Source organism: Amblyomma americanum, chromosome 1 (genome assembly GCF_052857255.1).
Source record: "Amblyomma americanum isolate KBUSLIRL-KWMA chromosome 1, ASM5285725v1, whole genome shotgun sequence".
In the NCBI taxonomy this organism is placed as follows: domain Eukaryota; kingdom Metazoa; phylum Arthropoda; class Arachnida; order Ixodida; family Ixodidae; genus Amblyomma; species Amblyomma americanum.
Genome location: NC_135497.1, coordinates 132959891 through 132984886, shown reverse-complemented (window position 1 = coordinate 132984886; position 24996 = coordinate 132959891). Strand labels below are relative to the sequence as shown.

The 24996-nt window shown below is 47.0% G+C and overlaps 1 protein-coding gene across 6 annotated transcripts in view; it reads left to right on the top strand.

The window, feature by feature from the left end:
• Hnf4 (Hepatocyte nuclear factor 4) overlaps window positions 1-23604 on the top strand; it is a 121893-nt gene extending 98289 nt beyond the window's left edge. For 3 of the 6 annotated variants that reach the window (XM_077646931.1, XM_077646929.1, XM_077646928.1), the window contains 5 exons: window positions 6670-6785; window positions 10830-10979; window positions 14052-14292; window positions 15570-15839; window positions 19817-23604. In XM_077646931.1, coding sequence (XP_077503057.1) covers window positions 6670-6785; window positions 10830-10979; window positions 14052-14292; window positions 15570-15839; window positions 19817-20088 — 1049 coding nt within the window. In that variant the 3' untranslated portion in view covers window positions 20089-23604. Of the gene's footprint in view, window positions 1-6669; window positions 6786-10829; window positions 10980-14051; window positions 14341-15569; window positions 15840-19816 lie in introns of all 6 variants that reach the window. The other 3 variants (XM_077646927.1, XM_077646926.1, XM_077646930.1) reach the window with 2 other exon arrangements.
• The last annotated feature ends 1392 nt before the right edge of the window (window positions 23605-24996 follow it).

The following is a 24996-nucleotide window of genomic DNA, read 5'->3' as shown; positions in this document are numbered from 1 at the left end:
ATGGGGATCTTACAAAAAGCAACTATACGGCTTTTAATTCCAGCTTAGAAGTTTTCAGGCTCCTTTCCGCTTAGTAGTAGTGGTTTATTATTACAAAAATACAATAAGGAAAGGAAAAGATGTCAGCCGCGGTGGTTGCTATCTATTATCTTATGCATCCGAGCTGCTGCCGGCGGAAATAAAGGGACAGGGGAGAGGTTTGTACACTATTTACAATATTTACAAAAATATTAAAAAGGCGAACAAGTTTGCACCGCTCACGCGCCAGTGTCCAGACAATCTGAGGATTATAACCGTGGGCGAGCAACCGCTGCACATATTTATAGCACAGAAACACTATATATAGATAGCCGCGCACACTTAGCGTGAGTATTCATGCCCCATAGCCTTTATCGGCCGTGTGTGCTTGGTGCAGTCCAGAAATCTGAAGGTTCAGGGCAGTTATACTGAAAATGACGCGACGTGTCTGCAAAATAGAGCTGGAAAGCGAGGACAACAGATTATTTCGGCTCGTAAAACGCATGTGTGCTTTCGGTGTTGCAAAATCTGATGACAAATTATTCGCTAGCTCGCTTATTTGCACAGATGAGCGCAGCCAAGCTAGCTGGAACAGCAGAATTAGGTACTTGCTGGCGGTCGTGTCAGCTCGTGGGTACACACGCATACACAAAATGATGACAACTTGAGCACAAACGCGGCTACTGGAAAAATTGAAGCGGCTCTAGTAATGAGAATGTATAATTATGCGGACTAAAGGTTTGCTGGCCCGATGCAATATTTTAATTTTATTCCATTTTATTACCCTCAAGCGCAGAAAAATTACAGAGGGTAGTGGTACATAATATATGGCGAGAATAAAAAAACCACAATAAAACCTAAACCAAAGCAAAAGCCAATACAGAACTCCAAATACAAGGGCAAAATAAACAAATACATGTAAGAGCAGAACAAACTGAATACAAGAATAAACGGCGGAAATAAGCAGACAGTAGGTGGAACAGCCACAAGCGCAGAAAGCATACACATAGAACACAATAAATTCAAAAAAGATAACTGGGTTTTACAACACAATAATGTCAGGGATCAGCATCAAGATATCTTGATAGTGTTGTGCGAAATAACATGCCTCAATGCGCCTCACATCCAGCCGCGGCAGCCTTACCTTAAGCGGATGTTGCATCGCACTTTGTCGAGGTATCCAAAAAATGTAAATGCTTGTCATCGCGACCACTGCGACTTTCTTGCGTCGTGACCAATTTTTTTTATAACATCTTATTTTATGAAACGTTCAGTGGCAAAATAAAATATGTAGTAATGTCCAGAATTTCCGGAAGCGGCATTGCCATGTTTAAATAATTCAAAAACGAAGCTACCGCGAGCTTCTTAAGCGGATCGACCTTTCCATTATTTTATTGAAGGGCTCATCTCCGGACAGTGTTTTCTTATCGGGTGCTCTGGGCGCTACGGTACTCGAACATCATGATTCATAAATGGGATAAGGACGGCTAGATGGAAAATGATGTTTAGAGATAGAAGATGTTGGCTTAGTGCCACACAGGATAATGAAAAATGAAAGGGGCAGAAGTTTGTCGTACATCCCATAGTTGCTGGTCAGTTTGCAGTGTCACATTTCCGCAGCAGGAACACTATAAACATTACTGCGAAAAGTGGGACACGTGCGTAGAGAACCAAAGGCGACACGGAGGTTTTCTGAATGGAGATGCGGAATGCAGGATAAGAGTCAGTATCACGTGTACTGCCTGAAAAGCGTCAAAATCTGCAGCCGTGGGAAGATAAAAGTTGAATGTACGCAGGAACACTGTTAGAGACCTGTACCCGCCGCGGTAGCTCAGTGGTTAGAGCGCCCGGCTACTGAGTCGGAGTACCCGGGTTTCGACCCGGCCGCTGCGGCCGCGTTTCGATGGAGACGAAACGCAAAAGGCGCCCGTGTGTTTTGCGATATCGGTGCACGTTAAAGATCCCCAGGTGGCCGAAATTATTCCGGAGCCCTCCACTATGGCGCCCCTTTATCTCTTTCTTCTTTCACTCCCACCTTCGTTTCTTCCCTCACGGCGCGGTTGGGGTGCGCACCAAGTGAGACAATGCGCCGCTTCCTTTCCTTAAAAAAAATTTAAAAAACCGCTTTGCGAGACCTGTATTTACAGCAATGCCGTTTGCTGTCTGGTTGCTGATGTGTTGTATATTTATCTGTTATTGCCCTACTGGTCGCAGAATGGAACTATAGCGGAGGGGGGGGGGGGGGGGGGAGTATTAAACGCACACAATGGTGAAAGGAACGAAGCAGCATCAAAGCTTCACTGCAACAACAGCATATGAACGAACTGAACACAAAATTTCGGCAAGTCAAAAAAGTAAGAAAGAATCATCAGAAAGAGCAGCCAGAAAGATAGAAAAAATACAAAAGCATACATTCAGGCTCCAATAACCGCAGTAAACACAGCTGTCCAAGTTCTAAGCTGTCAGTATGTGAACAAGCTCTTATTATGAGGCGTGTGCAAGCTTCAAACTAAGTGAACGAAAAATCCTGAGGAACTGCCCTCTAAAATGTTAAGCCTTGATAAACTGATGGTGATGATCTGACATCTCCTGACGAAAAAGTTGTTAAGTTAGAACATGTTGTCGGGCTAGTTGGTTTATTTCTTCTGGCATGGTAAATAAAGTTAACGTGGTAAGGTGTCTCGGATCCGTGCGACAAATTTTTTTTCTTCAAACGTTCTGCTGCTTTTGTAAGGAACTCCTGCAGCAGATTCCCATTCATTATCCATGCGTCACAGGAACATCATGACGCTCTATAAAGAACCTCGAGATAGGTTATTGCACGCGGCTTTCCTTTTTTTCTTCTTGTGAGAACATTTAAAGTTGCACAGTGTCTTGCTGTGCTGCTAGACGCAGGCTTGTTCTCAAGAGAGACCGTCGCAGGCTGCTCCTGCAAGACGTTGCTCAATGTCTGAAATAAATGAAAGAAGCTTACGTTCTGGATATACTTTTGTCGATACACACAGCTCAGTGGCGAATGATAATGACGGGAACTTCCAGTTACTGCTAAAGTGTTTCTTTAGGGGGAGGCGGGAGAGGGGGGGGGGGGGGGGCTTGTGGCCGGTCGTCGTTTGGGACATCTGAGGCTACCGCGTGTCCTGTCTTCCTCATTTGTGTCCATCTCTTTTCAGCCACTCAGTGAGAACTTCTACTTAAATAAGATTTCGGAAACTTAACCAAGCTTGTTAATGAAGTTCGTTTCATTCATCAGCTTTAACGTTTTCCTAGTTAGAGGAAGCATTTCAGGCGAATTGCACAATTCTATGTATAATCGATGCCGTAATTGAATTGTTCCTTGAACACTGAAAAATTGAGCATTTTAATTTTCTCGAGGTTATAAATGCAGCTAATCTTCGTCATTGTTCAATAGCTGATGTCTGCAGCAGCTGCTTTTCTTCCACTTTTGCTTCACTGACGGTCAAACAAGGAGTGAGGTGTAGTTATTTGCATAGAATTGCGCTGTGTATATAGGTCAAAACCCGAACTTAAGAGCCAGTGATGCTTGTGGGTCAGCCCATGATTTCATGAGGACAGAATAAAATTTGGAGTCAGCGGATCTTTATGTTGGCGCGCATTAAGCGAAATGTGAAGCCTTAAAGGTTTAGGCAGGGCACCTATGTCGAAACAGATCGAGCCTGTTTTCCATTAATTGTGACTTTATTCAAGGTCAAAAAACGGAGCAGTGGGATATGAATGTCTCAGCTCGTGACAGGACATACCGCAGTCATTTTCGTCTAGAGATATCAATGTGGAGTCGTGCCCAACTGTGGAGACGCCCCTAAATGTTGTGGGGATGGGGCTTGTTGAGCGATCGGAGTGCGCGCCTGCTACTGCCGCTTGGTCGTTAGAGAGACCCCCTGTGGGGTGTCCGCGAGCGGAATGCAGGCGGCAGCGCTGCTTGTCCTCCTTTCCAAGGGAAGCTCTTTCGAGGACCGCAGTAAATCACCCTCCCTGCCGTTCTTCCCGCTTCGACCTCGCGTCCCCATTGGGTCACTCCCAGTGACAGCTGGGGGGCGTTGTTTCGGCGAGAGGCCACTAGCGGGAAATGAACGGGGAGATCGTCACCGACTCGGGCAGCAGAAAAGGTGCGTATATTTCGCCTCCCGGGTGCAACGTCCCTTTGTCGAGGGACCCAGACCACGGGAGGTTTAACGTGCGCACCTAGTATGTATGCTTGTGTCCAGGCCGGAACCTCCGGAGTGCTGTCGCCCGCCTGTGCGGCGCTGACGCGCTCCAGATTCGGGAGGGCCTGATCTGGCGTGGTTCTCCGTCATCGCCGGCCACTGCCGATGACGACGCGCGATGAGCAAGCGGCGCGCGACCTGCGTCGTCAAGATGTGCTGCGCGCAATCCCTATTCTCCCTCGTGTTGTGTCACGTGCGATTTAACCCTTTGGTTGGCCGCGCTGCATGCGATCGCTCTTGGCTGTGCCGTCACGCGCGTAAGCAGTCTTTACATTTCGCGCTCGGCTCCGCGGGCCTGTTTTCGGGCGCTGTGGCAGGGCTATTGGTTGCAGTGAGGTCTGGGGATCATTGCAGTGTTCTGTATTGCAGCTTACTGTGTAATAAACGCTTGTGCTCCTAATTAACTGTGCCTTCCTTTCTTCGGAGCGAGAGCGCAGGAGCACGGCGAACGCTGTCTGTGACCTCAGCTTGATCTGGCCCGAACCCGCGTTATGTGGGCGAAGTGCCACCTATGTAACACATGGCACAATTTGGTGAACTCCAATAGGTGAAGGAGTTAGCCACAGGCCACGTAACATGTTTCGAAATTTAGAGCTGTTGGAGGAGCTGGTACGCTAGGTTGTATCTGGACACAAATTCAGGAGCACGCGATTTGATCGGAATTATTCGTCGCGTTGGCTCAGTGACCATGGCGTTGGAATGCTGAATTCAAGGCCGCGCGATGGAATCCGGGCCATGGTAGCCGCATTTCATTGGAGGCGAAACTCAAAAGGCGCACACATGCTTTGCGACGTCAGTGCACGTTAAATAGTCCCATGTGGTCGAAATTAATCCGCAATCCTGCGATACGGCGTCTCTCGTAGACCACGTGCAGCTTTGGAACGTTAAACAATTTGATTACAATTGCGAATCGACTCTATTTCCGAAGGCGACGAAAATCTGCATAATTGCGGTAAACGCATTTCTTTTAATGAAGAGAGGAGGCCTGCCATTTTTTCAGAGAAACGGGGAAACTGAAAACTTGTTATTTGTTTTGTAGTGCAGCTAGAAGGCATTCGTATTTAAATTCTGGTTTCAATCTCGATCCAAGCAGCATTCAAAACTGTTTAAAAAGAAAACTATGCAATGTGTTTAGAGCACTGTACTTTTCAGAAAGCGATGTCAAATGCAGCCGCCTCAAACTAATTTGCCCACTTGTTATTTGGAAGAATGCCGACAAGACCGCGTCTTTAGGTAATGCAACAAAATCGCTGTGCTTTACGTCATAAACATGTTTTTAGAGTAGAGGAAGCCTAGCCATATTTTAATGATGAAAACTTGATAACATATATAAGGGTTCAGTTGCGTTTTGAATGCGGTGCAAAGTGCAAGCATTCTGCTGCGTCGCGGGATTCTGCTTGCAAAGAAGTAACACGTGGAGACCGCCGGTCGTTCTACTAGCGACAGCTGTTCTAGGCGAATTTTCTTTGAGGAAAGAAAAGACGCAGTAAGTGTCTCACTCTCGGCGGACGCGTCAGTCGGGCGGTGGAGGAAGGAATGAAGGCGGAAGTGACAGAAGGAAGATAGAAAAAGGCGCCCAAGTAGAGGGGCTGGTGCACAGAAGCTAAGCAAGCCATTGAAGAATGGGGAGAGGCCTGATGTGTAAAGCCTCGCTCGCTTTGAGCTCTTTTCACCACTACAGGGCTCCCCAGAACAAGGGGCAGGAATGCGCAGGCCATCATTAACCAAACTTAAGTGTGAGAACTCTGGTGAAATCAGCTTTTCCGTATTAATAGTGACATTCTCGCTAGCCTCATACTCGGGCTTTTATTCCAAGATGAATCATCATTCGTGAATCATCATGCGTGTATGAGTGTGTGTGTATGCGTGTGTGTGAGAGTGTGTTCGGTTTGGTTTATGGGGTTTTGACGTCCCAAAGCGACTCAGGCTATGAGAGACGGCCTAGAGAAGGGCTCCTGTAATTTCGACCGCCTGGGGTTCTTTAACTTGTGCTGAAATTGCACAGTACACTGGCCTCCAACATTTCGCCACCATCGAAATGCGACCGCTGCGGCCGGCATCGAACCCGCTTCTTTCGGGTCAGCAGCCTAGCACCATAACCACTGAGACACCGCAGCGGCTGCGTGTGTGTGCGTGTGTGTGTGTGTGTGCGCGCGCGCCCGTGCGTGTGCGTGTGTGTGCGTGTGCATGTACGCTTGTGTGTGTGTGTGTGTGTGTGTGTGTGTGTGTGTGTGTGTGTGTGTGTGTGTGTGTGTGTGTGTGTGTGTGTGTGTGTGTGTGTGTGTGTGTGTGTGTGTGTGTGTGTGTGTGTGTGTGTGTGTGTGTGTGTGTGTGTGTGTGTGTGTGCTTGCCTTGCCTTTCATTTTTCCACCTCCTGTTGGGGAAGGAAGATGACCTTTGTCGTCCGCTTTTGTTGTTTTATTTTCAGCCGTGCAAAATGAGCGGGACCGAATCAGCAACCGGAGGCCCAGTTATGAGGAATCTAATAATTCATCCGGACTCTCAGTCACTAATCTACTCAACGCTGAAATGTACTCAAGAAACGTAAGTAATTCCGTTTTTGGTACTGAACTTTTCTTCCGTAAGGAACTGAACAGCAAAAGCAGAAATCGTCATGTGGCATCCTCATTTTACGCATATTCGCTTCTACGATACAGCCGCAGTACCGTCCGCAGCCACAGTCATTCATGCGCGAGCGCGATTGTGGCTGAGCATTGTTGTCCTTTACAGTTGACTGTCCGTGTAGTCCAGATATTCTTAAGCAGCCCATCGTTATTTGCGCACGCTGGCATACCTGTTGGAAGCTGAATGCAATACCATCAGTGCTTTCCAGCCACAGACCTTGCGGACACTTTGGCCAGCCGCACTAAGCGAAGTGCATTTCGGAAGGTGGGGCACCGTGTGCACATTCGACATGCGTGTCGATTTCCGGCAGCTGTTGAATTTATGGCGATTTGTTTCATAATTTCTGAGAGGTTTGAGGAGGTGCCCCATCGTCATGGTTGAAATAGTGCATTCTTGGACCAGGTTTCCAAAGCTGTTCTGTTCGCATTCAGCATCACACTCTGTATGTGCAGGAATCTCTTAATTATTTGCTCTTTGCATGCCACGGGTTACCACATTCGAGGCTACTGAGTGTATCTGCAGTTTGCGGAAGGCTTTGTTCTTGCGTAAGGGGTGAAAGTAAACGAGTGCCGGGAAGAGTCACAAAAGCCGTTGGAAGCGGCGATAAACTGTCCGGGCGGTCGTCATCGCCCCAGGTGCTACTGCACGTGAAGGCTACATGCCGGGCTCGCTCGGCAATGAGTGGCACGCTGCCAGGACGCCCGCTTGCTCTCGCTCGCTTATCTGTGGGGTGCGGGCTGCGCTGTTCTTCCTATTACCGCTGTGCTCCATCGCTCCCCGTTTGCGCTATGCTACTTCCGCGTATCGAATGGCGTGCCGCACTGGTCAACCCTCGTGCAATCCAACCGTCGCAGTACACCGGTGGTCACACCGTGCCCCCTTAAAAATAATTTCAATCAGAAACAAATATATACTGTACATGAAAACGCGCTTTACTTGTACTAGAGGCATTTCACTTGTTGGAACAAAATCGCAGGCGTGTTGGTGGCAGTATTCGTGGATAAAAAACGAACTTAGGGCGGGATGTTATAACGACTGTGCTCCAGTTGTGTTTCATTGTTGTTATTTCGCCCTTCTCGACTAGTTCAAGCTACACTACTCCCTTTGCTATTCATGCATCTGTGAATAACCGTGGCGGAGAAGCAGGTACTTTAATTTAAAAAAAAGGACCTTCATAGCATACCAGCCCCAACGTAGTAAATGGTTGGCTGGTGGCTTTTTACACGCCACAGCAAAACTTTTGGCCATACAGCGTGTCGAAGTAGAGCGTTCCACATTATTTTCGACCTCCTGAGGGGCTTTTTTTTTCGCGTACGCCGAAATCTCAGCACAGCGACGTTTCTGCCTTCCGCCTCCTTAGAAATGTCGCTGCCGTGATCGGCATTCAACTCGACAACTCATGTACAGCAGCGGAACGCCACAGCCACTGGTCCCTTGTGGTTGGTAAATATAGAAAATGTAACTAGCGAAGTAGGCGGACATTTTTTTTTCCTCCTTCTAACTGCGATAGAGAAAAATTTTCCAAGCTCTATCAATTGTTGTCTAGAATAATTCTTTAAGATTTTGGTGGTGTGGTCTTTTTTAGCTTCTGCTTTGTACATCATTTTCTCCAGGCCGTAATCGTCGTTATAAAGGGAGCATGGGGGGGGATGGGGGGGGGGGGGGGTTAAGTAGAGCTGGTTTTCTGATCCTGCCTCAAACTTGGCTCGATAATATGCCAGAACTTCGATATTAGCGTTTGAAAGCCACGAGCTTAACGGTGCAATCAAGTTTGCTGAAGAGCTCGAATCTATCTGGACGGTTTGTGTTGAGGAAAACTCGGCGCTGCGTGCAGAATCCGCAGTTGTGTATTTAGGTTTCTCGCTAACACCTGCAGCTTTCTCCCAAAGAGCCGATGTCCTTTCTATTACACTGCAAGAAGGAATTCAGTCAGTGCAAAGACCTGTGATCGCTTGAATGTGTTGTATGCGTCGCATTTTGAATAGCGACTTTTGTTAATTTTTTTTTCATAAGTTTGCTTCTGTGTATGGCGGCCGTATTGTGGCCAGTGATGTACCATAAGCGGAGCTACGCACGTCACTTGTACGAAATCATTTTTGCCCAAGTAAAAGTGGCCAAGACAATGTCTGCTAGATCAATGCTCTGTCGCTTCATCAAAAACGCAACATTACGGAGCGAAACCATTGTGAGTGTTTACTACAAAAAAAAATGTGCTCACTGCCATCAGCCTGCGTTTATCGACTGTGGAGCCCAATCGTTCTGTTGGGTCTCCAAGCAAAAAAAAAAATGAATGTGTATCAGCTCAGCTAACCCAGGACTCACAAAGCGAAAGCTGTCGGCGTTCATTGTGTTCATTGGCGTTGGCGTTGACATCTTTCTAGACACCGATGAATATGAGGAAAGGAAGGGCGCGTCAACTGGCTCCCCGGGCCAGTGGACGCCTCGATCGCGTTTTGAGGTGCGTGGCGATGCTGAGAGAGAGATGTGGGCTGCATTCATTAGCACTGCCCACGTTGTGGCAGACACGCGACACTGCAGCAATAGGCCGCAGCTTTCATTGGGTTACCAACCTCTCGCGATCAACCCATTAGCTGCCACCTGCCGGGGTAGCAGGGTGGGCGCGCTGCCTATGCAGTGTGCGGAACGCACTCAACGTTCCAGACGCCAAGACGCGTCTCCTCAGCTAGATCACGTGGTCAGGCAGCAGCCGCTCCGCGGCTGTGGAGCCCCAGCTCATCGACGGCGAAGACTCAACTCGGTGGCTCGGCGAAGTCACGTGATTCGTTGCTATGGCAGCGGCGCAGCAAGCACGTTCAAAGGTCTAACTCCAGCCCACGGCGAAATCGGCGCCGGTAAGGTCAGCAAAGCTTTCGCTTTAAAAAAAATTGCGGACTTCTTGGCCTCCGCTTACAAAAGTGCCTATTGCGTTAGTTTCTCTGCAAGGGCACCAACTTCTCCTTTTTAAAACTCCTCCTCGAACGGCGAATCTTACGCTGCACGCGCGTCCCAAATAGATTGTAAGAACTCACAAAGTTACACGCAGCGCAGATACGAATCGTTCGTAAGCTGGCACTCGAAACGCTGGCTTTCTCCAAACGTACTTGCATATGATTCGTCCCCATCGCGGCACAGCTCGGACCCGCTCCTCGTGGCAGAATCATCTACCCTTGCTGCGCCTTTCGAGGGGCCTTTCGGGCCCTGTGGCAACAGTAACAACCAAACGCTTTCGCTCGGCATTCCCTCCGCAACCTTCGGCATCGCATCATTCGAGGAGCCGTTTACTTGCGGTCCTTGTAGTACAGCTTGAACGAACATCTTTCATGGAAGAATGAGCTGGACACGTGCTTGCTCGCAAAACGGCTTACGTAATTTGTGCGTCGAAGACAGCCCCGCACTAACTAGCCCACGTGTGCACAGTTTTCAATCCTTGTTCGATGTATCATACCCTGCGATACACCGTTCAGTGTTGGTACACTTTCGGCGTTACTATAGAGGACTATCCTCTCAGAGTGGCCTGAATCTCTCTCTCTCCCTCCCTCTGGTACTTTAATATTGCCCTCATTCGCCTTCTTAATCCCCACTTACGGCCTCCCTCGGCCCTGTTGCATCCTCTCCGCGCAAACGACTTATGGCGGCTTGTCCACTTGGCATCAGGTGTCCTTAAAGGGCGTACTTCCGAGACGTTGGTGAAACGAGAATACAAACAGCAAACACCAATGCTTCGAAACTTAAATTCGCTCGAAATCTTGAATAGCGTCTTGTTTCGCACTGCTGTCGCGCTCAAAATATGAGTACACTGGTGGAAAGGAAGTGTGATTTGCAGGTGATTAGCGCGAGACAAACGAGGGCAAGAGAGGGACACAGGACGAGCGTTGATCATAATCACGATAATCATGAATTACTAACTGGCCCAAAACTCGACTTTGCGCAGGAAGTGTGATGCGTTCGTTTTAACTTTTGCAGATATCAAGCCCCGTAAGCGAATACAACATCTCGAACAAAAAAATCGCTAACATTAGCGACGTGTGCGAATCGATGAAACAGCAACTTCTCATTCTTGTTGATTGGGCGAAGTCGGTGCCTTCTTTCACGGAGCTCTCAATAGAAGATCAGGCAAGTACGCTGACATTTGCCGGTTATATTACGTGTGCAGTAACGAGTGTGCAGTCTCTTGTCTTGAACGTGAATGTCTTTGACGGAAGTCCGTCTAGTTGGGTTTGTAACACAGAAGGGACTGGCATTATTCACAGGTTAAAACGAAATATCAACGTTTCGGGACCAGTTCGGTCTCCTCTTCAGGGGCGACTAAATGGTGGGCATGAAGCAGGACGTCTCGTGACGGACACCATTCACGTAGGCGGAAGGCAGTGACACCGGGCTCCTGTGCACCTGTTCACGTTCTCTTTTTTTGTGAATGTAGCGGTTATTGTTTAAGAGGCTTTATCTCGAATCATGACACACCCAGAACACATAAGGAAACGTGAATAGGTGGCCGGGGTCTCTGCCGTCCGCCTGCGTGAATGGTCTCGGTGACGTGACCGCGAGGAAGCAAGGTATGCTGTCTTCTGCGCGCTTTCCATTTAGTCGCCCCTGAAAAAGAGACTAGCTGTTACCGAAACGCTGGGATTTTGTTTAAAAAAACCCTTGGATGGTGCAAGTCTCTCCGCTAAGTCTATTTGTCGTTTTTTTTTTTCACGTGTTCAACGTTCAGCGCAAACTGTCGATATTGGGTTGACGTAAAGGCCTTAATTCTTTCAAAGTGGCGGTTACGGTACCCTGAGCACATGTTTAGAAGGGTGAAATGTACAGAATTCAATGCCGTATGGTAATTTAAATGCTTCCCCTCTGCATGCATTACCATAAAGTAATTTTCTATGACACTTGAAGCGCACACAGGAAACCTTAAGCGTGAAGGGCAGAGATACTTCATTGGCAGCAAAACGTAGCTAATATAGTAACGCACATACTGGCATGCCGGCATACGTTTCAGCGAGGATGCGGACTTTACATTCTGTAGCTCTTATTTGCTGTTCCTCTGGGGAATGGCATGCAGTCTGATAACTGGGGACGAGTCACTCGATTGAGCTGCTCGCAAGAAGAAAATTGCCAGTTTCTTTTTGTGTGGCGACGCGAACATATCTTCTCTGAATTAGAAAAGAACGTTGGAAGTGCATCGCGAGACGAAAGGGCTGATGCACTGCATCGGACGGGGCAGGAACAGCACCCATGCACGGGTAGTTACGTGTAGGGGACTCTTCACAACATTGGGAAAAAGGAAGCCCTAACTAGCACGCTATAATTTATGTTCATGAGATTTGTTAGCGCTCAGCACTCTAACGACAGCACGCTTATTAAAAGAAGTGTTTAGTAATGAAATAAAAACGGCCACATTTGAAGATTAGTTATAACCTACTAGTTAGTAACGGTGCCAGCTTCATTCTTTTTTTTTTCACACAGTTATCGAGATATTTCTTCGATTCAAAAACTTTTTTAGTCGCGAATCGTAATAACGTATGAAAGTATAAAAAATTTTCTGTGATGGTGTTTATTTTGTATTACTAGGCCCTGGCTGAAGGAAAATTGTCTTTTTTTTCGAAATGAGCGAAATCCAGGCGCAGAATTTATGTGAACTTCAGCTTTACTTGTAAGTACGCCCATAGATATTTGTTTAAAAAAATATGAAGATTAGTTATAACCTACTAGTAACGGTGCCAGCTTCATTCTTTCTTTTTTTTCACACAGTTATCGAGATATTTCTTCGATTCAAAAACTTTTTTAGTCGCGAATCGCAATAGCATATGAAAGTATGAAAAAATTTCTGTGATGTTATTTATTTTGTATTACTAGGCCCTGGCTGAAGGGAAATTAAGTCTTTTTTTTTTCGAAATGAGCGAAATCCAGGCGCAGAATTTATGTGAAGTGCAGCTTTATTTGTAAGTACGTCCATAGATGTTTCCTTTCAAAAGGTATAAAAAAATTAAATGGGCGGTGTAACTAGCAGTTAAAAGCATATCACATAACATCTTCCAACGCACTGACAGGGATAAAAAACTGTCAAGGTGCATTTGGCTCATGTAAAAAAAAATACATAATTGTTTTTAAAGGTATAAGCATGGGATGCGGCAAAAGATGGGCAAAAATATCGAGGTAAGGCCTTGATATCAACATGTTGACATTGCGAAAAAACGATAATGTATACGACGCACTAAAACATTTATAAGAGAACGCCATTGGATAGCATTTGTAAACACGCATCAATGAGGCCGCCCTATAAGCTTGTCTTCACTAGGTTTCCGCTCTCTCACATCCATGAATACACCATATGCTTTTTCAGGTGAATAAAGATACGACCTGCCTTGTTGCTTTCAGGGTTTGCACAAATGTTGTATATACGCTCTAGATTAATCTGGAAGGAAAGTACAAGCTGGCGTTCAAGCACGGAATGATTTATCCTGCTTACTCGCCGACGTTGAAGGCTCATTCGACCATAAGCGCGCTGCTCGGAAAACATCAAGATGTATTGGCTGCCCTTATACGTAGAGCGTAATCATTTATTCCTCACGAGTGAGGTACTCTCGTTCATATTTTACCGCACTGTACATATTGTTCCCGTAGGCAAGAGTATACTTAGAAACTTGTTTGCTAGGCAACCGCATGCGACGGGCTCTCAGAATTTGTGCTTGCGTCCCTGTACCTATACACTACATATACTACGCGTACAGATTTAGCACGACATAGCTGTAACTCGCCTGGGGGGGAGAGGAACTGTTTTCATGCCGTCTGTCTGGTCCGGTATACGGAGGTTTGCTCCAATCTCAGTCTTGGCCTGCGCATGATGAAATAGCAAGGTGGCTTTATTTGCAAGAAAATGCGGAGAGGTCGGCCGGAGTGATGATAACTTGTTAAGTGATGATTCCGTGGCCTGCTACTCTGCACTGTGGAAAGGGAAGACTAGAAGGAAGAGGGCTACGGTGGGTGACGATAGGAAAAGAAGTTCGAATATACACAAGTTTATCGAAAACTAATAACGACTCCTTTCCTATCTCTCCTCCCCGTTCTCATTGACTAAGTTGCAGTGCCGCTATTTGTCTCGATACGAACGCGTGTTTGTGATTGATTTATTCTCGCCCCTGTGCTTCGAGAGGTGTTCTCAGAGTTCACTAAGGCGGCGTCGTGCGGTTGCAGGTGGCCCTGCTGCGCGCGCACGCAGGTGAGCACCTTCTGCTAGGCTTGGCGCGGCGCTCGATGCACACGAAGAACGTGCTGCTGCTGGGCAACGATTTCATCATCCCGCGCGTCTCCACCGAAGTGGAGATCAGCCGCATCGGAGCGCGTATCATGGACGAGCTGGTCACCACCCTCAGGGAGGTGCACATCGACGACACCGAATTCGCCTGCCTCCGAGCCATCGTCTTCTTCGACCCACGTGAGCTGACGCCACCGTCGGTCCACCTGGATGCTTGCTCACTGACGCGTAGGCAATGGGGACTGGCGTTGGTCTCACCCTTCCTTCCGTTGTTCACTTTGGCCCATATCCCCGACGCTGGCAATGGCGGCAGGCACGAGATGCTCAGTCTAGACTGTTTGCGTGGTCTCCACACACATCTCCCAAGATTAGTTTCCCGTGTAAGACAACTGATTTTCAGAAATTGCTCCATATTTTCCTCCCAGCAATTTGATAGTTTCTTGTAGGGAAGAAATGTATATGTCCGCGTCTCGTCCCGCTGTAGGAAGACAAACTCGCCACAATAACAAATGGAATTCACATCATTAACGGCAGTCGGCTGTTCAGTTTGAGCTTCCGTTACAAAGGAATCGAAGACGTACTACGTGATGCTGAATCTATAGAGCGAGGTATTGTATGAAAGAGGCGCAGCAAGCTACAAGAAAATGCGCAGGAAGTTGTACTGACTTTGCGAAAGCAGCAGCATATCGGAGCGAGCCTGATACCTAGCACTCGCTAAACTAGGTTCTGTTTTCACACATATTTCTGTCTCTTCGTGGTGTTGACGAGCAGAAGTAAATCCTTTAATTCCCATTTCTACAAAGATTATTATTTTTCTCTGTGACAGCAATTTTATTCAATATTTTATTCATAAGTGTCATGTTTTCGGCGAGCTGTGCTAAGCAGAGCTTTGAATTCTTGTCAACATTACTGTTTAGTCGGATAGAACACAAGAACGCAGAGCAGCATATGTCCGTCAATGGAGGCTCTCCAGCCAATGGCGTGGACCGATTGTCATGACGTTACGGTTAATCCTCTTGCACCTGCTAGTACGACAGCACAGGGGGCTGGCAGCGACAAAGGGATTAACCGCGGATTAACCAGATTATCCGCAATGTCTTGGTAATCGGTTGACGCCATTGGCTGAAGAGTCTCCTTCGAGGGGCATTTGGCCCGGCGTTCTTGAGTTTTATCCCACAATAGGAACCCGGAAAAATTTAAAACAACACGAAATAGCGCTAAAATTAGGTACCTATGAAACAGTCCTCATCTGCTTCAAGTAAAGCTGCATTACTACCAAGTGCTGTGCTTCACTCCTGTTCATTGCTCGTGCATGCGCCGCACAAATAAAGATCCATTCTCACCATGCGAGGATCTCCATTTCAGTAGTGTATTCACAAAGAGCACCGGAAATCTTTATGAAGCCTTGTCATGGACAGCGGAGCCTTTCTAATTGTGGCATTTATTTTATTTTTCAGACACGAAAGGCCTCAGCGAGCCGCAGAAGATCAAGGCTCTGCGACATCAAGTGCAGACGAATCTGGAGGACTACATCAACGACAGGCAGTACGAGTCGAGGGGCCGGTTTGGTGAAATCATGTTGCTTCTCCCGACGCTGCAGAGCATCACGTGGCAGATGATTGAGCAAATACAGTTTGCCAAGCTTTTTGGCATGGCTAAGGTCGATAACTTGCTGCAAGAGATGCTGCTCGGAGGCATGGTCGGTCCGCAGGCGTTCTACAATCAAGGTGAGCGTGGCTGTGGCTTATGCGCCAGGTGGGCGCTGTTCTAGAGGGCCGCTTCTACAAAGTAAGCGTTAAATTACCTCCGTCAGCTAGGACGTACAGGACGAGGGGACTAAGGAAACATAAAAAGGGTCACTTTTCCTGATTTCGCCAACCTATAACTGCCTGATAAAAAGGTAATGTTGGCCAGCCGGAAGTGCTGTTGAGGTATTTTTCGGTGTGCGCGAATATTCGAAAGATTCTAATAGCGAATCAAATATTATGATGCTCTATTCGCTGAACGAATCAAATGGTCATTTTAAAAATTATTCGATGCGATTCGAATATGTTTTCGGGTTTTTCAAGGGTTTTCGAATAACTGGCACGAAGTACGAATAAGGGTTGACATAGTTTTCTTCTACGACAGTTTAAAAAACAAGGTTCACTCTGACGGTGCACAGCATTGCCGCGATCGGTCTACTCGACAGGCAGCGAGAATGAGTGCGTAACGTCTCGACGCGGTTCATTCGCCAATTCGTGTGGCCGCCTTCATAATGCCTCAAAACTGTGCGATGCGGCAGGGTTCAGGCAGGTTTAGCAAATCCTACCTTGATTCTCGATCTCGGAATCCATGATTCCAAGGCAGTTCTCGCCCCTTTCACCTACTGTGATGTGGCTGTAGTTTATTCTCTGTCTTCTCCAGTAGCAAAAATATAATTTTCTCATAACGTGTGACATGACGTTCAGAGAGTCAGTACGCTGACTTTTGTTATCTACCCTTTACTGGAGATCAGTGTTACGCCTTTTCACATCTGTGGTTATAACTCCATATGTTATAGCGCCGTAAAGCAACGCCTGCGCTAGCTCTTAGCGGTTACGCAGGATTTTTCGTTTTGTGCGAATATTTGCGCAGGTACCAAATACTCGTGAAAATATTCGAATCGTATTCGATTCGTTTCTGTCACTATTCGATTCGGATTCGATGCAGCTTTTCGCTGCACTCTTCAAATTCGATTTGTTAGCAAAGCTGCACTATTCATAGTCGCTTTTTAAAGAGGACTATTCGCGCACCTTTAGGTATTTTAACGATGTCTTCTTCGGAAGCTCAGCATGTTTCCTTTGCAATAAACTGTCGCCGACACTGTGCGCAGCGGAGGGCTGCATTTCCGTTCTGGAAGCTTTATACTCTCCTGCTATTTTTAGAAGTATAAAAAAGAAACGAGACCGAGGTAGGGGGCCACTTGCGCAAGGCGCTTCTTATGACAACGCTTGCCTTGCATTTTTTTCCGGGCTGGCGAAGTTTAACTGAGCGTACAGTTCTTCACATTTCTTGGAAGGGTGGCGATTAAGTGTGCTTTAAGTGGACTTTAGTTATTTCTGGTCTTTAACGATGACCGTAGAAGAAAGAAAATTCGTTATCATCTTGAGAAGCTTCTTGAGCTGTTCTCTGCTCATTGAAGTGCTTAACGGCTCTTTCGCGTTTTGTTTACATCCTGTACATAATTATCGTTTGCCTTGTGCGAATATCAGTAACATCGACATGCATGACTCTATTTGGTTTTATTTTTCTTCACCGTAATTTCTTCCAATTTTCGTTTCTAGTGTGGAGGTTTGGGGGCCGGCGTTCGCTATAGTGGGAACAAGGCTAAACGCAGTGATTCACTTTCATTGTTGAATCTTAATGAACGCCTGCCAACCTAATAAAAGGCTTCCTAGTACGCCGGGTCATTTCACTGAGCTTTCATCGGCTACGTGGCAGTGCCGGCGCACACAAAAATGTGGCTGCAGGAAAAACGCTGTGAAGCTGATCCTGTCACATGCTATATTATTGCGAAACGAATAAACCATTTCTTTGTTAAACGGGGCCGATTCATATAAAAATCGACGCGAACTCATACGCGCACTGTCATGTGAAAGGCCCTTAAATTGCTTGTTCCAGTTAGCTACCGGGAAACGCCGATAGCTTGCCGCTGTACCTTGCGTGTGAGGCCCGACATTCATTGTCAAATGCCATACGTGAGGAGAAGCGTCCTCCGCGTGGCTGAGCAAAGCACTGTAGGATGCGAGGAGAGGAGGAAAGATGCATGCGAACGTGAGCCTTCTCTCATCGGCTGGATTAAAGCGAGACTAAACACGGTCCCCGAGCGCCGGAAGACAACCGGGTAACCGCAGCTTGTTTGTGTCACCCTAGCAGGAAGTCTCAGGCGAAGAACACAAAGAGCGCATACAGAAACAGGTTGCTTGTAGGCCTGACTTTCTTGAGCTTGACTAAACGCTTAAGGTGGCTCAGGCTAAAAGTTTAGAGGGTAGGGGCAGGCCTGTGAAGTGAAGGTTTTTTTTCTTTTTTCCACTTTTTTCCACGGAGAAATATTATAATATTATCCAGCCGAGTTCCAGTTACTACCATTATTCTCGCAGCGTGTCCCTTACTATGTGGACGATGAGCGGCTCTATGAAAAGCCCGCGGCTGACGCCTGCAGCCCTTGCACTGCATTTTTGTACATTGTGTGCTAGTGTTTCACAAGGTGCGGGGTGCGCTCACTTCAAGTTCGGCCTCACTTCACGTCAAAACTGATAAACAACAAACATACTCACAAACACTATCCTAGAGCGATCAGTAGGTCCACGATTCTTGGACACAAATTTTTAATATTGGAATATTGTATTCCACTGTTACAGAAATATTGAAGGTAATGCTGCACACTGGCGATGCATAGCAAAATCTTTCTTTTAAAATTTGTATATCGCTCGTAACGAGTAGTTAAGGCTGCAATAGAAACAAATAGGAAATGTTTTTGACGAATACTAAAACGTGGATAGCAAAAGAGCGCAAACCTGCCGAGGAGAGATCTGCGGTTATATTGATTAATATAGCGAAACTGTACGACATAAGAAAACAAAAGTGTTCTGAAACTATTTCCCGTTGAAAAATGCGCTTGTCCAGAATTTTTTAGCATGGCTCGTTGCGTTAGCTGATTTTCAGCTGAGGCCATAAGGAAGTTGTTTCACAAGTTAACAATTGTAGTTCCGCTGCGGGATGTGCCTGAAAACGCTAGTGTGTGTATATCCATTGTTTTCCCTAAACGAGCTGGCGCCTTCCTAAACTTCGGAGTTAAGGTCGAATCCAGCCCGGGAATGCCTTCAAAGCTCTCTTTTATGTTTCATTCATCGAGCTCATTCAGTGCAGTGCTTTCAGTGGGAAGTTGCTTTTATTAAATGAAAGCCGTTCTTTAATTAATGAATAACGCAGTTAACGCCGACTTAATCGCCGCCATGCGGGGCCCGCTTCAAGGGCACATTTTCCATCAGAACCTGCGCAGACGCGTGACTTCGCTTTTCACAGCGTCTGGGCGGGCGGTGGTTTTACCGCCTGCATCTACTATAAAGGAGTTTAGTTTATGGGGGTTTAACGTCGCAAAGAGACTGAGGCTATGAAGGATGCCGTAGTGAAGGGATACGGAAATTTCGACCACCTGGGTTTCTTTAACGTGCACTGGCATCGCACAGTACATGGGCCTCTCGAACTTCGCCTCCATCGAAATTCAACCGCTGCGGCCGGGATCGAACTACACCATAAAGGACTCTTAGGCTACAAAAGTTTGTGTTTTGTGCTATATGAACTAGAAACAAGAAGAATCTGAAGGGGCATTATATGGACAGATTAGGATACGAGCGTAGCACGCAAGGCAGTGCTTGCTAGCGCTGTTGCTTGTATAACACTGTAGTTTTCTTCAAAACATAGCTTCTTGCTTTTAAAGGAATCTCCTTTATTACAAAATACCGCATCGTGCACAAATATAAGCCTCAAAAATACTCCTGTGAGGCATTTTAATTAGCCATTTTTCATATTGGCCAATCCTGCGTGCCATCACTTGTTCGTTCATTCAGTCATGTCTCCACCAGCATGTCATGCGATGGACAAGTGCATTGCGAATTTCGCCAGGTTGGCGCTCGCGCCGTCTCCGCGTAACTGACGGCGCGATGAATTACGGTGGCCGCAGGCTCGTCGCCAGACTGCCCGTCGGGAGCGTCAACGTCGCCCCTGTCGCTGTCGAGCAGCGTAATTCACCAGTCCATCCTGCAGAGCAACGCGGGCATTGAAAACCTCACGAACGGCCGCCGCTGTGATGGCAACGAGCTGGGCGCAAGCAGCCGCCCGCAGCCGGACACGCCCATACCGTCGCCTCCCGATCCGACCGGCTTCAAGCCCATGCAAGACCTGGGCGTTCAGGCGTTCAAGACGGAGGTGCTGGAGACCGATGCTACGTACTGAGAGTTCGCCGGCCCCTGTGGGAACTCGCGGAGTTCAGGACGGTGTTATCCTAGCGAATGACCTTCCATACACTGCCGATGAGGAGCTGAGGCTTCCCAGTGTACAAAAGCAGAAACAACGCAAGCGTTGAGCTCTAGGGGCTCGCGCCCGGAGGTGGGCGTTTGACCTCAAAAAACCTTGACGTCACCTCAACTTGGAAAAAAGATTGGCGACGTCACTCAACCTCAACCTCATCATAAGTTGAGGTTGAGGTCTCCTCAGGCAACCTCTCTTCACTTTTCCAGAGGCCGCTGGCGACCTTAGTTAACCTCACCTCAACCATATTGAGAGGTTGAGGTCGGGTGCTGGGCCTCAAAAAAAGCGAGTAATAAGTTATTCACTTAAAACTGTAATTAAAAATCAATCAGTCGAGAACCAATGAGATAGGCAAGCCAAAATGATGACGGTGTCATTAAAATCAGTAGTTATAGCAGTAGGGGCATTTAGGGGTGTGCACTTATTGAATATGCGCTGTACAGATACTGTTAATGTGCACGCAAAAAGAAAAAAAAAGATTAGCTGTGGTGTAAATTTTGGTTAACCCTGGTGAGAAGGGAAAGGTTCCTTTTCATGGCTACGTTGAGAAACACCACACACACACTGCCGACGGATTGTCTGTAAAGCGTCGGTGAAATGCACGATGTGCGATGGGGCAGTTGCCATTTGCCACGGTGGGCAGATTCTGATGACGTCAGTAGGTCACATGACCTGCCACGTGACACCACGTGACACCTGTCACGTGACTGCACTGACGCTGCCCCCCTTGAAAACCTAGCGCCGTGAAGCTTTCGCTTCAAATGCTAGTTCAGTCTCATGACCGCTTGGAGACTCTATGCATAGTTTTCGCGCCCAAGAATAAGCATTTACGGCGCTTGCTCGAGGACTCCGCGCATACTTTGGCCAGTCGTGCAGCTGGCCCACTGCCCTAACGGCTTGCGGACCGGGGTCTGCCTTATGCGGTGACCACCAGAGCGTCGCGGGTGCTTTTGTAATTACATTTCCTTGAATACAACAATTTGTAAGTATGTGAGTTTTAATATTCGACAACCTACTTCGCGTTTACCTGTTCGTATTGGATGCCACTCTCTCATCCACGCACGAGCTGGCAATCGACAAACGTGGACCTTTCTTCCCACAGGCTGGAAATTAGAGGGGGAGATACACTCTTCTTAAAGTTAAGAATCGCTAGTGAATTTAAAGAAATTGCTGATTGATGTATTTGCTAATGTGATGGCTGTGGCCACGCGTGCAATCAGCATATTTTGATTCTCTAGCTATACCCGGCATAGCGAGCCGACTCAGCAGATATTGCAGAGTCGACTGCATAGATTGCCGAGAAAACACCCTTTACAGTAATCTGTATCCCCCCTTTAGTATTCTTAATATGCTGCGACGGTAGTACACCGAGAGAGGCGCGTTGTATTTATGCCTATGTATAACCGAGCGGCTTCATTTTTTTTTCTTTTTGGCTGGGCCATTCGTCCAACCAACTCGCAGATTTTTCGCCCAAATCTGTGGCAAAGAACCTGCGCCAAAATCACTTTCTCTCTATGCAAGCTGCATCGTATCAGCTACCGTCCCATCATACATTCATTATGTTTTTTGCATTTTCACCGCTATACTGGTTGTGTATAACGCCGGTACATTCATCCCGCACTGCTGTGTTTCGGCGTTGTAGTTGTTCGGGATCACATGTGAATGTCCGAGCAGGAACAGGATGCCTAAGAGGTAGTTTGGGAGGTTATAAAAGTGAAATTATAATCGCATCTCCACGCTTACATATACGGAATGTGAATGTGCAGAAGCCGCAGCAACTGCAAAAAGCCTCGACTTCACAACTTCCACCTCACTGAATGACAACCTCGCTCAACCTCAAACTCACGTATGGTGTTGAGGTCCAATTTGCGGACCTCACCCACAAAACTTTGAGCTGTCGCTGACCTCTACTCAACCTCACCTCACTTCGTGAGGTTGAAGTCGACCTCGTGAAGTCGGAACCTCATGAGGTTGCCCACCTCTGCTCACGCCTTTGATATTTTGAAAGGAACATTCTAGCTGATGCCGCCAGAGACAAAGTGACCCAAAGTAACTTTGCTAAGGCTAATGTCCTCACGCAAATCATATTGTATGATATGATAAATTCCTATATTTTGTATGAGCGAGTTGCTTGTCATACTGCTGCTTGGTTTGCGAGTTTTTTAAGCGTAAGTATTGAGTACTCTTTTAACACTTTTTACGCTTTTCGCCAGTGGTTGATCGGCGGCGAGAAGCTGTTGGTGAAAGAGAATGTCTGTCCTGCGTCAGAGTGCCTATCTGAGTGGTCGGTTGGACGTGACTCCGAAGTGTTCAGTGCCTTCCTGAGAACTGGTCATTTTACATTACTGGTCATATGGCGAAGACGTTGAATTGTCCCAGTGCTTTTCATGCATACCTATATTAATTTGACGGTGCTTCGCAAAGTATTCTCGCTCGTGTGCGTACGATTTCAATAAAGTATAATGTATTTTTTGATATTTTAGCCTTATCAATACTTGTCATCATTGGAGCAATGTTTTGTATGAGAATGTATAGTTCTTTTTATCGCTCCTTCCTCAACTGTCAAACACTACAGGGAAGCTCCCGCGACATTGAAATTTTTCTATGAAAATGTGTAATCTAGACAAGGCTTTATTTATGTACTTGTTAACAGCAGCTGTGGATCTTCAGTTTAGCATTATGAGCATTTTTGTGCCAGAGGGCCGTGCCGCGCGCTCCCCTGACAGCATGTACAATCACGTGCTGTCCGTGAAACTCTATAGCAAGTGAGAAAAGGTGCGGCAGGTGGCTCATATTCTGGTGATGAGTGCTGGATGAGCATGTTGTGTACCTGATTTTAGGGTCAGTGCTTCCATGGGTGCGCAATAAAGCCTAATTGTTAAAACTTCTAAGCACCTTAAGAAGCACGAACTGTTTTGTTACCCTTTTTCCGAAGTCCTGCAATGTGGCGTTCCTCGGCGACTGTAATGTGGCATTGGATTTGAAAGTGCAAGGTAAGCTGCAATTTAAAAAAAATATATTGATTATTGGTTTTCTGCTAATCCCGAATGCCGAAGCCTCCTTGAATATTAATCAGCGACTCGCCTGCTTTTCCGCCCTTCAAGAGCCAGAACAACAGCCAGGCTTTCGAATCCAATGGCGAGCGAGCATGCCTGAGTTTTTTGCCTTCGCCTGAATTTTTGTTACAAAAATGAAAGCGAGACTTGGAATTTTTCTAAGCTCAGCTGACTATTTACCAGCAGTAAGAGAAAGGAGCGCCACATTCATACTTACCACCGGTCGCACCTGCCGCACCGCGGTTTCTATGGCGAGAGAGGCTGTCGCCCTCGTGGCTGAAGCGAGCACTGATAGCTCCCTTATTATGGGGCTTTGATTTTGCTGCTATCATTGCCGTGTTATCAACGTCTGGTTGTAGTTCGAACAAATAAAGGTCGACCGGTTAAAGAAAATAGGCTTTGTCGTTTATGATAGCGCAAAGGCGATACCGTCGAGAGAATTTATACGTGGATCCAAGCGTGCGCTGAAATTGCACATTCTCCGTGCGGAGAGAATAATGCTTTATTTACAGTAGCTGCAGCATCACACTTACGAGACACATTCATCGAAGCCTTGCCGATATGTCAGTGAGGTGCATTAGATGAGAAATCTGCAGCTGTCTCATGATGCACAAACAGGGAGATTTAGAATAGGGACACCGTATCGGTTAGGTGGATAGGAGAATAACAAGGCTCTACACGAACAATTACCCGAGAGGCGTAGTCGTCCTGCGCGCGCGCACTGCCACCTTTCAGTCACGTAACCAGTATGTTCCCTCTTCTGAAACTCTAACACTTGGTGAAATCACCTCCAGCGGCCACAACAGCTGCCATTCGTCGCGGAATGCTGTCGAAGAGCCGGGCCGCACAGTCCGAAGTGCGTTGGCGCCCCCACTCCTCTTGCACAGCAGCCCACAGAGCATCCTGGGAGCAGCACTGGAGTGGCCGTCGCGAAAGGGCCTTCTTTATGGCACGCCACACATTTCCCCAGATTTTCATGTCTGCACCTTGAGAAGGCCACTCCAACACTATAACTGCAAGCTGCTCCAGCAGGCACGTTACTGATTTCGTCATGTGTATGGGGCTGCGGTCCTGCTGCAAGTAGTAGAGACCGTTAGCGAATGGGCCGTCGAGTGCATACGACACCATGGTGCTCGCGATGACGTCGCAGTAAGCTTCAGCACTGAATCTGCCTTGCAGACGAACCAGTGGTCCAAGGCCATCTTCAGACACTGCTCCCCACACACTCACGGAGCAGCGGCCGCTGCTTTGGAGATTCGAGGGCTCAAACCTGAATAATGAAAAAAAATGGAGAATTTCTTTGATTATGATATGTTTCATCACCAGAAACGGCGAAAATACCTCGGTTGAGAACTCTGCACAAAAAATATGCACTTAGGTTCCTAATATCGATACAGCACACAAAAGCTTGAATATGCCGTACCCATCTGGGACTCCAGCAGTGAAAACTTTAATTCTTCGAATTAGTTCTATATAACTGCGTTCGTTTCATTCGTAATTATAATCGATTCGCTAGCGTAACACCAATAAAACAAAATCATTGCAACTCGTATCACTCACCTCCCGTCGTAAATATTCTCGTCTCTGTTATTTCATAAATTTTTTTACGGCCCCATGTTCATAATGACTTTATTATTCCTCCCTTGTTTATCTATCTCTCTCTCTTCACTTACCACGCACAAAAAGTTTGCACCGCTTTTTACCGTACGAGAAACTGCCTTCAGTCATTCATGCCGCGTACTTCACAGGACTGGAATCACTTTCCCGGATCGCTCAC